The sequence below is a fragment of the Marmota marmota genome, unplaced genomic scaffold, assembly GCF_001458135.2.
Source record: "Marmota marmota marmota unplaced genomic scaffold, marMar, whole genome shotgun sequence".
NCBI lineage: Eukaryota > Metazoa > Chordata > Mammalia > Rodentia > Sciuridae > Marmota > Marmota marmota.
This window is the reverse complement of record NW_025999872.1, coordinates 71,441-90,849: the sequence shown is the minus strand read 5'-3', so window position 1 is coordinate 90,849 and position 19,409 is coordinate 71,441. Positions and strand designations below refer to the sequence as shown.

General features: G+C 34.6%; 1 protein-coding gene across 1 annotated transcript in view; it reads right to left on the bottom strand.

Moving 5' to 3' along the window:
- Ikzf3 (IKAROS family zinc finger 3) overlaps nucleotides 1-16,631 on the bottom strand; it is a 90,871-nt gene extending 74,240 nt beyond the window's left edge. The window contains exon 1 of the mRNA XM_015506628.2: nucleotides 16,073-16,631. Coding sequence (XP_015362114.1) covers nucleotides 16,073-16,079 — 7 coding nt within the window. The 5' untranslated portion in view covers nucleotides 16,080-16,631. The remainder of the gene's footprint in view (nucleotides 1-16,072) is intronic.
- Between the last annotated feature and the right edge of the window lie 2,778 nt (nucleotides 16,632-19,409).

Below are 19,409 nucleotides of genomic sequence, written 5' to 3'. Positions count from 1 at the left end.
AATTGGAGTTTCAGGAAAAAGTTGTGATTTTTCATTAATGTAGTAATCAAAAGAAATAAAACATTTAGACAACACCTTTCACACCAAGCACTTTACAAATTTCACTGATTTAAAATTAATGTGAGGGCTGGGAATGTAGCTAAGTGGTAGAGCATTTGTATAGCATGTATGAAGCCTGGGTTTGTTTCCAAGGAAGGAAGAAAGGAAGGAAACAAACAAACGAAGGAGGGAAAAATAAAGAGGGAAGGGTGGGAAGGAAGGAAGAAAGGTAGTTAGGTTGGTTGACTTTACAGAGGACAATCTACCACATAATGCCAAACATTTGGATAAATTTTTTTTAAATGTACTTACATGTATGTGTATGAATATATACTAAATATCATGTTTTCATCAGGATTTTTTGGTGTTATTAGATACAACCATTTATTACCTCATTTAAAAGCCAAAATTGTAATACAGCAGAAAATCCTAGTTAACAATCATTCATAAAATATCATTTACCTTTCTGCTCTTCTTTTGATAGGATTTACCGTTTACTTAAACCATAAGTATTTTCTATTCACACTTCACCTTCTTGTAAAGGACATAATTATTCTATTACTGAGATAGGTGACAAATATGTTGGATAGTAAAGTTAAAAGTTACTTATTTTGTAGCATTCCACAATTATTAGATATTCCTAACTGTACTAGTGATCTTGAATTGGTTTCTATTAGTATTGAAACAAGCCTTTGTCACATTCTTACTGAAAGATGAAATTTCAAAATTTGTTTCCATCCCTTCACATTCTCTTTTAACTGATACTATACTGCATGATACCACCTAAAAAATTTCACTTGTTAGAAATTTAGATACCAGAGATTCTAACATTTCTAACATTTCATGGCTGCAGAATTAAAGGGGATGGTTTGCAAATAAAACTTGAACCTGGAACCAGCAGTAGACCAGTTGAGATTTTGTTAAAGCTCACATGTGAATATTTTACCTTTAGCTCTAATATAAATTATCTACTAATAAAATCAAATATTTATATTAGCAGCAACATTTGTGACCTCATTTCTACTCAAGTAATTAAAAATTTGCCTTTATTTCTGATACTATTAATTAATAATTACTATAAATACTAGCTAACAAAATTCTCTTAGCTTCAGAGATCAGATTTCTACTCTTTGGTCTGTTTTCCCCACAGAAAATGTAGACTCTAAAGGAAAACAAAAAGACAAATTTCAGAGAGAATCCTGTACTGAATTTGCCAGCTGCAGGCAGGGCTCAAGTCTGACAGGTGCCAGGAAGCTATCTCAGAATGCTGATTTTTTTTTTTTAATCTTCACAACAGTAAACTGACTCCCTTATCTCCATGTCTCTTTTTGTTTAAAAAAGTTTCTGAAATCTAAAATGTCCACTTTTATTTTTTCACTAAATCTTTGGAGACTGAGGCACTGTCAAGAATGTTTTCACTATTGCAACATTAATACATGGGACTATAAACAAGGCAGAAGAGTGTCAGCTACCATTTCTGAAAAGTTCTTTGCCTATTCTCTTTATTACCACCACAGATAATAATTCCTGGAATTCTATTACTATAAGAACAGCTCTGTAAAATGAAATTGATCCTTATAACTGATGATGTCAGAATATTAGAATTGGAAATCCCTATCTCTCACCATCTCAAAGTGGATCAAGGATCTAGGAATTAAACCAGAGAATCTCCATCTAATAGAAGAAAAAGTAGCCCTAATCTTCATCATGTGGGATTAGGCCCCAACTTCCTTAATAAGACTCCTATAGTGCAAGAATTAAAACCAAGAATCAATAAATGGGATGGACTCAAACTAAAAAGTTTCTTCTCAAAAAAAAAAAAAAAACAATCTGTGAGGTGAATAGAGAGCCTACATTTTGGGAGAAAATTTTTACCCCTCACACATCAGATAGAGCACTAATCTGTAGGGTATATAAAGAAATCAAAAAGCTAAACACCAGAAAAACAAATAACCCAATCAATAAATGGGCCAAGGACATGAACAGACACTTCTCAGAAGAGGATATTCAATCAATCAACAAATATATGAAAAAATGTTCATCATCCCTAGCAATCAGAGAAATGCAAATCAAAACTACTCTAAGATACCATCTCACTCCAATCAGAATGGCAGCTATTATGAAGACAAACAATAATAAGTGTTGGCGAGGATGTGGGGAAAAAGGCACACTCCTACATTGCTGGTGGGACTGCAAACTGGTGCAGCCAATATGGAAAACAGTATGGAGATTCCTTGGAAAATTGGGAATGGAACCTCCATTTGACCCAGCTATCCCTCTTCTCGGTCTATACCCAAAGGACTTAAAATCAGTATACTACAGGGACACAGCCACATCTATGTTTATAGCTGTACAATTCACAATAGCTAAACTGTGGAACCAACCTAGATACCCTTCAGTAGATGAATAAATTTTAAAATGTGGTATATATACACAATGGAATATTACTCAGCAATAAAAGAGAATAAAATCATGGCATTTGCAGATAAATGGATGTGGCTGGAGAAGATAATGCTAAGTGAAATGAGCCAATCCCAAAAAAACAAATGGCAAATGTTTTCTCTGATATAAGGTAACTGACTCATAATGGGGTAGGGAGAGGGAGCATGAGAGGAATAGATGACCTCTAGATAGGGCAGAGGGGTGGGAGGGGAAGGGAGGGGGCAGGGGATTAGCAATGATGGTGGAATGTGATGGACATCATTAACCAAAATACATGTATGAAGATATGAATTGGTGTGAACATGCTTTATATACAGAGATATGAAAAATTGTGTTCTATATGTGTAATAAGAATTGTGATGCATTTTATTGTCATGTATTTAAAAATAAATGCAATTTTAAAAAAGAATATTATAATTGGAGTGGATATGTTAACTAGTTTTCCACTCCTTCTCCTGTACCTCATTCTTACATTTCCTTTAATTTCTCCTACTGTACAACCTCTGCTTAGATATTTCCAATGCAGAAGTTATTCTTTTCCACTTCATAGCAACTCTAGAGGATTTTTTTTAAGTTCTTTAAATGCAGCTGAAATGTCCACTTCAGGTCCTAGTACAGCTTTCTGAAAACACACAAGATATTACTGATACCACCTTTTGGCTCCCTGACCATGGCGAGGGCTTTCTTTTGAACATGTTTTTGTTTGCATGTGGTCTTTCAAAAACATGACATCAAGTACTCAGCCTAGTAGTGCACGGAGATTTTTTTTTTAATCTTGTAGCATTGCTAAAAGATAACCAAATGTAATGGCATTTATTATTTCCCCATTTTAAAGACAAGATCCAAGACACACAGAATGACTATAAAAAGGGTCAAATCAAGTAATTGTGTAGGAATGGGATTCCTCTTGAGTTTCATTGTTGTTGCACAGAATATAAATTATGTTTTAAATGCCTTCCTACATAGATTGTAGATCTTAGAATACCAAAAATAGAAGAGATTTTAGATTCAGTTAATTTCAAATATCTCAGTTGACTAATTCTGTGTATTACTGTTGATTGAAGGGAAAGGAAGATTTTTTTTTAAAATGAAGAGCATGCTTTACGTGAGAGAAATCTCTCCAACCACAAAAATATTTTCTTCCCTACTTCCTTGGACTAAGATAAAAGGTTAAGAAATATTAATATTATTTGTATAAGGACACCAGATCAAATAGCCCACATTAGCCTTCCTGTTCTTCCTACCCTATCCTTGTATATAAAGCATTTCATTTTCCCTTGGATTAAGTGTCTAATGAGAAATTGTAGACTGTGGGGCATAGATGAATTGTTGACAACTGTAGCTCAAACAACAAACTCAATCTTTTTCCATGAGAAGTCAGTTACCCTAATATTGTAAAGTTCTGGTGTGTGTGTGTGTGTGTGTGTGTGTGTTTGTGTGTGTGTATGTGTATCATGTAGAGAGAAAAGGAAGAATGGGCATTTTATGTCAGTGTTACTCAAAAGAAAAAATGTTTGTGCTAAAATAATTGAATCCATCAAATTCAAATTAAGACTTTTTATTTTATAACTGTAAAATGTCTAGTTTTTGTTACAAAATAATTAGGGTCAAAATAGAATCTATAATTTAAAGTGTGTAATTGACCTAAATGTAAAAATTTAAACAATCAAGGGCTGGGGTTGTGGCTCAGTGGTAGAGTGCTCACCTAGCAAATGCGGGGCCCTGGGTTCAATCCTTAACACCACATAAAAATAAATAAATAAAGGTATTGTGTCCAACTACAACTAAAAAATAATTTAAAAATTTTAAACAATCAAACTTCTAGAGGAATACCTAAAAGGATATTTTCATGTCTTTGGGGCAGGCAAAGATTTCTTAAACAGGACACAAAATCACTTAATCACAAAAGAAAAATAATTGATAAGTTAGTCAGTAAGATTAGGAATTCTATTATTCATCAAATATATTAATAAGCAAGTTACAGACTGGGAGAAAATACTTTCAATACACAACTGAAAAAGTATATGTCTCCAAAATGTATTTTTAAAATGCTTACAAAATCAGTAAGAAAGGAGACAATCAATTAAAACAACATTGACAACAAAACTTAAATAACCAGAAAAGAATACATCCAAATGGCCAATAAACACAGGAAAAGATACTCAATGTCATTACCCATCAGGAAAATGCAAATTAAAATCACAAGGAAGTACCACTACATACCTACCACAGTGGTTAAAATTAAAAAGACGACAATAGTAAGTGTTGACAAGATGAGGACCAAATGGAACACTCAAGACATTGATAATGGAGGGAAACTGGTCCAACTACTTTGAAAACTACAGCAGTATGTATCAAAGTTGAACATATACCTACCTTTTGACCCAGAAATGCTAGTTCTAGATGTAGATTCAAGAGGCATGAATGTATATGTCCACCAAAAGACACATATAAGAATGTTTATACCATAGCTAAACACTAGAAACAATCAAATGTCCAACAGCAGAGAAATAATAAATTGTGGCACATTCACGTATTCAATAACAACACAGATGCATCTCAAAATCTGTTAAGGAAAAGAAGCCAGATGTTTTAAAAAAAAGTACATACTTATCTAATTCCATTTATATGGAATTTAAGAAAACTAATCTATGATGATAGAAGTCTGAAGTGTTTAATTGGGAGCAAAAGGAGATATTAACAATAAATAGACACAAGGAATCCTTCTGGGAGATGGTCCATACCTTGATTTTGAAGATTGTATATAAGTTAAAAAAAATCAGTCCATATATGTTAAAACATACTTTATTGTAAATGTTATTAATTTTTAAAAAATCTATTGAGCACAAATGGTTCTATCACAGAATCTTTACTTTATCTGTACTAATCACCCACTGAATGGGCTCCATATAGCTTAAAAATTCTCATAGTGAGGACAGTGATTTATATGCTATGGTTTTATATAGTTTGAGTGTCTCCGAAGGGCCCATGTATTGGAAACTTGGTGCTCAAGGAAGTGGTACTGAGACAGTGGAACCTAGTAGAAGGTCCGTTCTTGAGTCATCAAGGGCACTGCCCTGAAAAGGGATTAAAGCAGTTCTCATGCAAGTCCTAGGTAGCTCTAGCCATACCCTCTGTCCCACTTTTGGTAGTTCTGGAGGGAGGATTATAAAAACGAGTAAGCCTGACCTCTCCCCTCTTTTCTGCTTCCTGGCTTGAGATGTGTTCACTTGCTCATATATGTACTCCTACCATGATGTGATACCACCTACTACCTTCCCAGAGGCTTAACCAATGGGGCTCCATAATCTTGAACTTTAACCCTCCAAACTGTGAGCTAAATAAACCTCTTTTCTTCACAACATAGCCTGCCTTGTGTATTTCATTATAGTAATACAAAATTAACTTATACATGTCATGTGGTAATTTAATATAAAGATATTTTCAGTGATAGTTAATTCCAGAATCTCCCTGAGAATTGGAATTTCAAAATCTGTTTTTATTTTACTCTTTTTTTCCCAATACCCTTATAACTACAGAAGTATGTATGCCACTTATCTATAGAAAACAAAACAAAACAAATAAACAAAAAACCTCTTGATCCACATTTCCCTCCAACAGCAGCCCCATTAATTTGTTCACCTTATAGCTGAATTTCTGGGGGAAAACAGTCCATTATCAACATTTCTACTTCCTCTATTCCCATTTCTGTTTTAACCACTTTAATTTGGTTTCTTAACCATCACTCCACAGAAACCACTTTTGTCAAGGTCACTACAAAGTCTTTTGTGGCCAAAACCAGCCCACACTTTTGGTCCTCATCTTGCTTAATTTTTCAGTCATGTTCAACATAACTGACTACTTACTTCTTAATGAATATCCTTTCTTGAATTCCGTTACACCACACTCTCCTGGTTTCCCCACTGTCTCACTGATTGCTTTCTCTTTTGCTATTCTGCCTCCTGTACCTGACCAAATGTGGAATTTCTCAGGGCTCTAGCTTGATCCCGCTCTCTTTAAGTGATTTCCATTCATTCTCTTGGTTTAAAATATCTTCTATGTGGGCTGGGGTTGTGGTTCAGTGGTGGAACACTTGCCTAGCATGTGTGAGGCACTGGGTTTGATCCCTGGCACCCCATAAAAATAAACAAATAAAATAAAGGTATTTTATTACAACTAAAAAATTTTTTTTCTTAAATATCATCTATGTGCTGAGGATGACCAAATTCCTAAATCTAACCTCTTTCCTTTAGAAGTCACCAACCCTTCCCTCTAACATTAGTCCCCATATTAGTGTTCTTTTTATTTCCTTCATAGCACTTAGCATAATTTTAATTAATACAGTTATTACTCATTTTTGTGTCTATCTTCCTTACTTAACTAAATTCCACTAGGACCAATGCTTATTCATCACTGTATTTCCTATATTTTGCATATATGGCACAAAAAGACATTCAATAAATATTTTTAAATAAAGAATGCAGGGGCTGGGGATGTGGCTCAAGCGGTAGCGCGCTCGCCTGGCATGCGTGCGGCCCGGGTTCGATCCTCAGCACCACATACAAACAAAGATGTGTGTCCGCCGATAACTAAGAAATAAATATTTAAAAAAAAAAAAAATAAATAAAAAAAAAATAAAGAATGCATAAAGCTTTCTGACTTTTTGAATTATACTGTGTAATAAATGTTGTAGTACAAAATTAGTCAAAATTAAATATCATAAAGCTTTCATTGTTAAACTACCTTTGAAAATATAAACAATAAAAACCATGTGCTAAACCCACATATGAAGATGATCCATCACTGATGCCACATGTACTGAGTGTTGATAGGTTTCACTGATACTGTTCAAACCATGGGCAATGCTTATCAAACTTTAATGTGCACAAAAATTCCCTAGGGATAGTTTTAAAATGCAAATTCAGTATGTCTTGTGTGAGTTTTTGCATTTGCAACAATTGTTAGGTTAGTGTTACAATTGATGCTGATGCTGCTGTCCACAGGCCATATTTAGATTAGCAAAGCTTTAAAGAATACTAACAAAGGACTTTTGAACTAAACTGAACATTTGCTGGACCCTAACTTCATGTCTAATATTATTCTAGGTGATTTCATATACATTATCTTATTTAAACTGTGACTAGTCTCTTGTAGTATAGGAAACTCTTATTTACCCAAAACAGTGGTTCTCAACTTTACCAAGACCCATCTTTTAGAAAACAGTATCTTATGTTTTACTATTGTGAAATAAATATTGCCTACCAACACATGTCCATTTTCTTTAAAAAAAAATAAGGCCCCAATTATAAAGATGAAATGAATGAAAATCAAATAATAAAACATACATATTTCAAAATATAAATTTATCAGCACAATTATTTTAGAAGACAGAATAAGACAGTTGATCATGATTTAAAAATAAATTTTATGCCCTTCTTATTTATTTCTAGGATGAGGGGAGGATAACATTTTTTGCTTTCTTATGTGACCTTCTTTGAAAATGTGCAGTATGAATTCCTCAAAAATAAAATTTTTACCCTTCAAAGGAAAAAAAATGAATAAGACAGTTGAATGTATCTGTTGAATAACTGTGAATGAAATATCCAAATGCAGAAGTATACAAATTGCACCAACAATGGTAAAAGTATTGGTTCTGGCTGGGCATGGTCTGCCTGTAATCCCAGGGACTTAAGAGGCTGAAGAAGGAGGATCACAAGTTCAAGGCCAGCCTCAGCAAGACCCTGTCTCAAAATAAAAAATAAAAAGGGCTGGGGATGTAGCTCAGTGGTAATGAACCCTAGGGTTCAATCCCCATTACCAAAAATAATAATAATAAAAATAATAAAGTATTGGTTCTGAACTAAACAAACAGAAGTACATAAATAAATCACCCTCCTTCAATTTACCTACCTGGTAGTTCAAATCCTAGACAAATTAGAGTTTACTAAAACCATGCAAAAATGCTTCATGTTTAGGGGCTGGGGTTGTGGCTCAGTGGTAGATTGCTTGCTGGCATGCGTGAAGACATGAGTTGGATCAGAGCAAGAGTCTAGTAGTCATCAGACTCAAAATGTCACTAAGTTTCAGCAAAGGAACAAATCTTCCTAGGATGAGGGGTGGCTTTCTAAAGGAGATGGTATTTGGGATAGTCCATAATGAATGGGTGAAAATTTCAATTGGCTATTAACATTGGGAAGCCAGGGGATTAAATTGATTTGAAGAGTAAATTAGTTCATTTTTGGATTTGTTAAAATGGAAGAACAGGATTAGAAAAATATGAAGTCGGTGTTCAAGGAACCACAACTAGTTTAGAATAACAACACTGAGGATGAGGGATTCAGCTGGAACAGTTTCTAAAGGCTACACTGTGGAGCATCTTCAATGCTCAACTAAAGAATACTTAAAATAGGCTTTGAGTAGGGGATTAACTTGATATTTATGTGGATCATTCTGGCACCAATACTCAAAATAAATCAAGAGAGGAAAGCCTAGATAAGGTTACCAGTAGGAAAACAAAACAAAACAAAAAACATGCAATGGTCTGAATCAGCAGACCATTCTATGGAACTCTAGGATTCCGGAGGGTTACCACAGGTGCTGATCTTTGGCAGAGGAAATGCAAGCCTAGCGATAGTCTCTTGCTTCCTCCCCTCTCTCTCTGGAACACCACACATGCATCTGTGCCGTATAAGATTCTGGTGTAAGAGAGTGTTTCGTTGCTAAAAACACATTTTGTTTTGTTTTTGTGTCTAATCCTAATTCTTGTTTAATTATGATGTCCTCAAAGCCATCATACAATCAACAAGTATCATGGAATATAATAGTAGCTATAAGTTCTATAGACACTAGATGAATTTTTAATATCAACTGGTTCAATCATTATTTGTCCTACTGTATAGACTATATCTTCCTCCCCAAATCAGATTTAAAATTTCTAGCTATTTAGGTTTGGGGCAATTAGGATATTATGTCATTGATGTTTGCAACGGTTATCTGCGGAATCCTTTGAGAAACTCCAAATTCCTTTCAATGAGATGTGCATACCATGCTGTTGGCTTGGCATAGTTGGAAGCTATGTACTTGCTTGGGAATTCTGGTTTCTTAATTCTACTAATTTGAGTTTTATATACATTATCCCACTTAATCTTTATTTTATTTTTTTAATGCGGTGCTGAGGATCAAACCCAGTGCCTCACACATGCCAGGCAAGTGTTCTATCACTGAGCCACAGCCTCAGCCCCCACTTAATCTTTATAGAAGCTACAACATTTACAAATTATCACATATTACTATGTTCTTTCAGGGTGATTCACAAATAGTCAAAAACAGCTGGTTACATTCGTAAATGCCAAGAGTCTATTTTATAGTGAATTTTTGTTTGTCAGATTTACAATTTTATTTCTATAATGCATGAAAAATGTTAAAATGCTATCTCATCCTAATTCTTTCATCTACTCACAAAAATATTCTCATTAATTCTGGGGGGTTTTGCTTTACAGTAGCAAGCAGAAGTGTGTTGATTAGGATGTTTCATAAATCCTTTTGTTCTGCTAAAATGACTTGCAAACTAAAAAATGTAATGGACCAGTAGTTTATACCAGTTATGAATAATTTCTCTCTCTCTTAGCCCCCTTGAATTTATTGGCACATCATTACTTTAGACAAATATTTCTTGTAAGCTACTGGCCCATCTATTTCTCAAACTTTGAAAGGTATAGCATAATATCTACAGTACCAAAATGGAGCTAAGAGGATTCATGTAACAAAAGTTGTTGTTTAGCTCTAGGGATCAGAGATTTAATTTCATTGAGTCATACATTCTGTCGAACTTGCTGAATCTTAGCCATGCTGACTTTCAAAGACTGTTTAGCAGGAAAGTGACAGTTTTGATACTAGTAGTTTAAAACCTTTATAGAAGAGGCATTTTGTTTTTTCAAATGAAATCTTAAATGGATTTACCATAAATAAACAGATAAGGCATATAATATACATAATAACTATTAAAAAGTCAAACTATGAGAACAAAAAGACTTTAAATAAACAAAAACTAGAAACTTTGAGTTATGGATGAAAACTGCAGCTATATCCATCAGTTTCAGGGATGGGTGTATAGCTCAGCATGAGAGTACTTGCCTAGCATGCATGAGGCCCTAGGTTCAATCCCCAGCACCACACAAAAAAGGTTTAGATTTATCCATCAGTTTCAACACATTTATCAGTTCTGTATTTTGTCTTATTTGCAAATATGGAACAAATTGAAGAAGCACACATATAAAAAAATTTACCACTTAAAAGTGCTTCACCTGGGCTGGGGTTGTAGTGGTATAGTAGAGCTCTTGCCTAGCATGTGTGAGGCACTGGGTTTTATTCTCAACACCCCATATAAGTAAATAAAATAAAGGTCCATTGACAACTTAAAAAAATATTTTTCTTAAAAAGTGCTTCACCTTATTATTTCAGAATTCTTTTGTGTGTGTGATGCTGGGGATCAAATCATGCATGCTGGGCAAGTGCTCTGAAATTAAGCCACATCCCAGGCCCAGAATAATTTTTAATTAAACAATTTTCAGACATGTGGGGAAAAAAGGTAAGTAAACTTTGAAAGTTGAATTACTGAAGATATTTAACATACATAATTCTGAATGAATATTGAACACAAAAATCAGATAAGAACTCAACCCTATAATAAATACTTAAAAGATTTATAATATATATAATCAGGATGTTCTTGTTTGTGAGCAAGTGATTATACTGATAATAAAAGCATGTTCCAAGCACCTGAATTGAGCTTTTACTGAGCTAGATTATTACATATAAGAAACAGGAGAATTGGTAGTATTCTTAGTTAAATTATTTTATATGAGCAAATATACACAAGAGAGAGAAGATCAGTAAGAATCCACAATCTTACTCAAGCCACATTTATAAAATTTTACTCTTTCCAGAGTTGGCAAAAAAAGTCCTATTTTAAGGTCAGAAGATAAATTTATACATTGATAGTTTTCAATGCATTAAAATGAAAATGTCATGTGAAAATCAAATGAAAATTTAAATCAAGTTAGGCTCTAAAGCACATCTGTGAGACAAGTTACCGTGTATACAGGCATATAATCAACTATTAATGAGTGTAAGAAGTTGAGGTCAACTGATTGTTGATTACAGAGATAAAGACAGATGACAGCAAAAAGGATTAGTTGTTAAATATTATCAAAATTTATTTCAGTTTTCAGACAGGAAGAAATTAATTTCTATTAGTAACGTACCTCCATATCTATAAGCAATGTTTATAGGTAGGTGAGGGTGATATTTTGTTCATTTCCTCAGATTCTGTATGACTACTTTGACAGGAAATTACTCTGATATACCAAAAATTAATATTCTCTCAAATAGACATCACTTCTCACATGAACTGCTAATCCCTAACCATTCATCCCTAACCTCATGTGACTTGTAGAAGTCAAAATGCAGGAGCAGGGGCTGGAGTTGTGGCTCAGCAGTAGAGTACTTGCCTCATACATGTGAGGCACTGGTTCAATCTCAGCACCACATAAAAATAAGTAAATAAAATAAAAGTCCATCAACAACTAAAAAAATAAATTAAAAAATGCAGGAGTACTTAAAATATGGTTGAGTGCCCCAGGGCTTAATTCCCCAGTACACACCCCCCATCTGGCCAAAAAGTTTCAGATTCTGGATTAGAGATGCTCAACCTGTAATGTATTTAAAAAGTATCCCTGGAAAACTTGATGCTGATTTTGTGGGCCATCTATATCTTACTAATTTATTTTAATGAATTAATATGTAATCCTTAAATCTGTTTATGTAAATTTAATAACTGATATTTGGTTTTAAGTGACAATGTAGTAAAAAAATTAGTAACATTTTTATTTTTAAGCTTTTTACAGTTATCTTATTTAAGTACTTTAAAAAATTACTGAGTATGTGACAAAAAAATCTCTAGCACCGATATCCTATTCACAAAAAAATTATTTAGAGAAAATGCATCATGATAAACATAATGAAAATTAGTTTACAGCTTTATTTTCCTAATTGAATGCAACAAACTCTGAGGGATCTTCTATGCACCAGCAACTGTCCCTGGCACTGAGCATACAAAAATAAAACAGTCCCTGCCCTCCTTCCAGAAGCCTAAAGACCAGAGGAAAAACAAATGCTTAAATCAATAAATAATTTTAATACAATGTGGTAGAGGTAGACACAGAAGGGAGAGGCTCTCGGGGCTGTGGTTGTGACTCAGTGGTAGGGCGCTTGCCTAGCATGCGTGAGGCACTGGGTTCGATCCTCAGCACCACATACAAATAAAATGAAGATACTGTGTCCACCTAAAACTAAAATAAATAAATATTTTTAAAAAAAGAAGGGAGAGGCTCTTAACCTAAGTGAAGGGAGATGAGGGACTGGATAGAAGGCACAGGGGAAATCATCATAAGAAGGACATCATGATAATGCCTGAGCAGAATCTTGAAAGATGTGCAGGCACTACCAGATAGAGAATGGGGTGAAAATATCAACAAATCATAAAAGTGTGAAATAGCGTATTAAATCATAGGAAACACAAATTGAAATTTTGAAAAATTGTGTTCTACCAGCACCTCATGGCCTTATGTGATTGTGGTTCCATAAAACTTTTATGGTTATAGTAGGGGGCAAGTAAACACCATTTGCAGGCTATATCCATCTATAACATGGAAAGGGACCTAAAAATGAAAAATGTCTACCACAAAAATCTATGTGTCAAAAGCAGAAGCTAATAACAAGAGAGAGAGAAAATAAAACTGCACAATAACCTAGAAACATTTAGTGTAGGGCTATTCAGTTCTACATAGTTTAAAACTCCCTGTGAGAACAAACTGCATAACAATACATTCTTAATAGATGAAGGACCTAGAGTCACTGAGATAATGTCATTTGTTATGGACCTTGTTTATAAGGCAGAAGGCTGTACAATAAATATACTCAGAAAGATCCAATATTATTAAAATAAAATCTACCAAGAAAGCTATCAATCATTACCTGTGAAAGTCATCCTGTGGGCCATATCATTTCCCAATCATACCAAATATAAGAGATTATAACACAAATATTAAAATTTAGAGATACATAAAGAGTCTTTGGATAGAAAATATTTAGGGTCACATATTGTGAGAAAAGAAAAAGGCTATCAAGCCTGGTTTATTACATGCATTAACTCTTTTCATTTTTACATGACAAGATTTCTATTTCAAAAGCTTATTTCATCCAATATCTTCAAACATAAAAAGTTTCAATAAAAATAAATGTCTGGGGCTGGGGTTGTGGCTCAGTGATACAGCGCTTGCCTGGCATGGGTGAGGCAATGAGTTCAATTCTCAGCACCACATATAAATAAATAAAATAAAGGTCCATTGACAACTAAAAAATATTTTTAAATAAATAAATAAATTTCTGTTGATGAAGTAAAATATTAATTAATGAAAAGCTATTTTATATACTAAAAGAATGGACCATATAGTCTTACACTTTACGATAAACTACAGTATATTAATTCAACCCTCAAATTAGGCAGAAAATAAAGGTAATCCATAAAATACTCTACTTCCTTACATCGCCAAGAAAGGTATGTGCTATAGGTCAAATGCTATTCTTAGACTGAACCCAAAATATCAAGATATAAAAATATTTAAATGTCAAAAACATGAGACAGATTAGTCAATCTTGGGTGACTATAGTGAAACTAGATGCTTTACTACATCAACTACTCTGTTCTCAAGGACCTGCTGTTAGAATAGCTAAACACATCATCATATTTTATTTTTTTATTAAATGTTTAAGTATTTGCAGTAAGCATACTATACACCATCTATGTCTATGGACCTATAGATTTAATCTAAAGTCATCTAAATTCATAACCTTTTAAAACCACTGATCCATATTCTCTTTTTTCACTTACAGTCTATATATTCTGAATTAAATTTTACACATTCCTTTCCTCTTCAGAAAATCTTTATCAGGTTTACCTAAAAGTCTGCTAGGACACCAGTATCCTAAAACACACCATGTAGTTTAGGTTCTTTATTTCACATTGAATAAATGAATTCAGCAATAACATTTATAGAGAAACACTCCAGTTTCTATGGATTTACACAATTTTATATATTTATTCTTGATAAATGATATGATTAAAACTAGGAAAAACTGTAGTGGAGTACTGATTTATAACTTCACAAAAAACAAATTAATTATTTGTAATAATTAAAGCATGAGAGCTTTTAAAATTCTTTTTCCCATAGAATACAGCAACCCAACTTTTTTTTTTTTTTAACTGTTCTTGGCCAATGAAACCTTTACATGCTAAAAATTACACTTCATAAACCATTATTTAAATGTTCATAGTGCAAAAGTTTTTAAGTAATTTTCTAAACCCTGATATCAAAAATTAAAAGCATAAAGATTTTCACAAGAAAACATTTGAAGCATTATTCCATAATGATTATTTAAGAGTTTTTATTTAATAAATAATTCTGTTCATTGAATTATATCATTTGGCATTTGTTTAGAGAAAAAATGTTTATGTGGACCAAAGCAGTAAAAAAGTTTCATAAGCAAATCCATGTACTGGATTTGATGACTTAGGACTGTATTATTACATTTAATCATATTGTGAAACAAAGCTTTACCATATTTATCTATGTCCCAAACTATATAATCATATTTTCATAATTTCACATGCTCTAGAATAAAGCTGCCAAAGATCAAGGTTCATTGTCAATAAGAGATCCTTTGATTATTACGAAGAAAATATCCATGATGCTCATATTTACTCATATAACTTTCAATTAGTTGTGTCAATATTTCAGTTTTAAACAGAATAAATACTTTTTAAAATTCTCCTTTTCTAAATAAGCCTCTTCCCCCAAGTTGAGACACATCTGCCACTTTCAAACTTTTGGTGAAAAGACTATTGAAGAGTCTACAATAGCAGTGTGTAATTTTCGTTACCCCAAGGAAGTACTTACTATTTTTTTTTTTTAAGCAGGAAGGATACTTTTATGACTTCCAAGTCAATTCAAATGAAACTCTTATTGTGAACCTGATTTGTGCTTTGGGTAAAATAAGGGTTCATTAGAAGATAGAATTCCAAATAAACTTCAAGTGACAATAACTTTAAAATGGACCTTTTCCATATAACAGAAGAAAAAAGTAGTCTCTGTATTCAGAACAAGTCACTCCGATCAGCCTAATTACAATGGACATTGAGACCAAGGACGAAGAAGAAACGTCCCAAAGCTCTATTCTACCCCAGGTTTGTTGCTAATTCAGGGACGACCCATAAATGTTCTTCCTCTGCAAACTTAGCATTGACCCCTCGAGTCTGACAACCCATAAGAAACAAATGCGGAGAAGTTATAACTTTTCAAAGTTGGGGGAGGGAATGTATGAGAACTGACACGCTTTGCCCTCTGAAATACTTCACATTTACTTTTGACAAAATAAATAACTGGAAGCAAAACCGAGATTCAGAAGGAACTTTGCCGCGTGCACCCGCAGAGCTCCTCAAAGACCCTTCAAGAAAAGTGTGCTGGGGGCTCACCTTCCATGTCGCCGCCGGGCTCCGCTGGTCTGGAGCAGCCGCTCTCGCTGCCCGGCCTCTCCACGTGCTCCTGCCGTCGCCGGGACGCAGCACGCAGCTGGCGGGAGATTCCTGACTCGGGGAGTCCCCGGGATCTGGCCGCCGCGTCGGCGCAGATTGAAGGGGCCCCCGGAGCCAGCGACCCGGTCGGTGGTGCGCTAGGTTACAGCGGCGCTGGCTGGCGGTGACTTTAAAGGACGCTCGAGTTCACCGCCGAGCGCCGTAGGTTTCCGCACCTTCAGCCGGTTTTGAACGACAAACTTGAGGAACCCCGATAGCATGGAAGTAGCGCATCTGTGAATGTCTTAGAACGTCTATTTTTGAAGGATAACGGACGAGAGAGTAAAGTCACATGGAGAGGGTGTCTGCTTTGCTTTCTTAGCCAGCTCAAGTTCACAGAGGTTGTGTCTTAAATTGAAAGACCCAAATTTATTTATTTATTTTTGTCTAGATGCAGGGATGATAGCTTAAAAAAACCCTCATTGAGAACTTTGTTTTCCTTTCTGGGAACTATTTGGTTTGTTTGCCATTACTCATAAAATACTTATACATATTTATTTTCTACTACCCTGCCTCCTAAATAGGACACTTTCAAAAATACATATATAATGTATCAGAAAACTAAGTAAAGAAAGTGAAGAGGGAGTGGTGAGATAGTAAAATTAACTGAAAGATGTTAGTTCACAGAGATACCACTCAATATTTTTCCCCAACATCCTCCCCACTTTATAGATATAAAGCATATATCTGACTGTAGGGAGAAGAAAAGGGAAGTTTCCTTTTTCCTTTTCCTCTCCCTTAGAGTAGTAATGTGTTCCACTGTTGCATATTAAGAATGCCTTTATGGAAAATAATAAAACTTTAAAAATAAAAGGTAACTTTAACCACTCACCAAGATCTTAAGGGACATTATTTAGGTGAGTACTAACAATGATCCCCAATGTGTTGAGTGGACAATATACAAATGATTCCACTGCCATCCTTGGTAGAAAATCATATTGTTGGAATATACAAATATATTTGAGGGCTGGGGTTGTGGCTCAGAGGTAGAGCCTTGCCTACCACGCGTAAGGCACTGGGTTCAATCCTCAGCATCACATAAAAATAAAATAAGGATATTGTGTCCACCTATAACTAAAAAATAAATATTAAAAATATATTTGAGACTTAAAGTTGAGGATTTTTACATTAGCTAACCATATCAAAAGAAACTCATGTTTAGGAGTTAAAATATACATACTGTATGCTTATGAATTTGTTTAAATAGCCCCTTGGTATAGATGGTCTGCACTATTTATATACTTTTAATTTTTTAAAACTAAGCATCTAACTTGTACTTGCTTTAAGATCACAGCATCACAGTAGCATCTCTATAGTTATGAGTTGGAGTTCTGCAGGATAATATCAATTTCAGAGAAATACTCTAAACACTAGGTTTAATTTTAGTACTGAAAGGGGAAATTTGTTGTTTGTTAGTTTCTAAAAGCAAAAAATAGCACATCAAAATTAGCAGAAGAGGAACTGTAAACTTTCACAGGGATGGTGTCAGGATGAATTGTTATTTGGTTATTAAAAAGTTACAAAGAAACTTTTATTATCATCTATAACAGTGTTCTTGCTATCTAACAATGGAATGCACGGCTACTCTGTAAACATTTAGTTAAGTATTGAGTATTTTAGACTATACAGTATATTTAAAGGATAAAAAATGGATAAAATAATTTATGTAGCTACTGCATCCTCAAGGTGGAGCATAAATCCCACTCTTTAAGTGTAGCCTGCACATAGTGTCTTCTTTCCAAAAATTACAGAAAGGGGAAAGGGAGTAACTTTAAAAAAAAAAAACATTTTTAGTTGTAGGTGGATACAATACCTTTATTCTATTTTTATGTGGTGCTAAGGATCAAACCCAGTGCCTCACACATGCTAGGCAAGCGCTCTACCTCTGAGCCATAACCCCAGCCCAGGGGGTAATTTTTTAGTGGAAAAAACTGACAAAACCCTACCTTTGCCAGGCAATCAAGGTTAACATCAACAGTGGTAAGGCAGGTTACAGTATGTATCCTTGATAAGATGTAATGTCACATAATTTTACCTCTGTGGTCTTCCTCTCAAAACCCCACAATCCTAGTCTAATAAGAAAAACATCAGACAATTTCTAATAGAGGCTTTCTACAAAATACTTGATCACTTAAGTCCAGGTCAAGGTCATCAAAAACAAGAAAAGTCTGAGAAACTGTCAGAGCAAAGGAAAATCTAAGGGGACATGACACTGAATGTAGTGTGAGATCCTGAATGGGCCCCTGGATCAGAAACACTGAGGTTAAAAACTAAGGATATCTGAATCAACCATAAACTTCAGTTAATAGTAATGTATTGATTTATTGTGTGGAAATATACTATACTAATGGAAGATGTCAAATAACAGGAAAAACTGGGTGAGGATACATGAAAATCCTACACTATCTTTGCAATTTTTCAGTAAATGGAAAACCTCTAAAATAAGTTTATTTTAAAAGAGTGGATGGGTACTTTCAACAGACAACTAGCACACATTTGAAGAAGACTTAGCAGAGCCACCCTGTATTGCATGGATATCACAAGATCAATTACTTTATGGTAAGTGGCAAGTCAGTAAAACACTGTGGATATATAATGTTTGATTAAAACTGGAATGACAAACTTCTAGGGAACCGAATACCTAAATTTGTCTTCATCATCATCACCTTAAAAAGGGAACAGTTGAGACTAAACCATGAATCTAGACACGGCAACTGACAATGGGTGGATCTGACTCATTGAATCACATTTCATGGCTTAGTCTATGTAGGCAAAATTAACAGTGACTAAAAATGAAATTACTGACAAAGGTTGCTCCTGGACCGTCTGAGAGAGTCCAAATACTGACTCGGCTCTAGGGAAATAAAACTGAAAACTCTTGATCTCACCCAAAATAACCATTCTGCACCCTGTCTGAACCTTGGGCTCTCTACCTACTCAAAACCACTACTGAGGGTGGCGTCCCGCTGCTAAGAAGTAGATAACACATAGGGCCTTTCGGGCCACAAACCTAGTAGGCAAGAAGGAACCATGGACGACGTGGGCGCCATCTGTGGTGGCACTCTCTGGTATTGACTTATCATCCATCCCCTCCGGAAAAGCACAGTTTGGGCTCGTGACTTTCAGATTGGGCCCATTTTCTTAAAGTTACTTCCCAATTAATGCGCAGGAGGCGGGCAGGGGGGGGGGGCTGTCTCCATCCCCATCTCCTACTTGAAGCTGAAAACCAAGAGGTAAC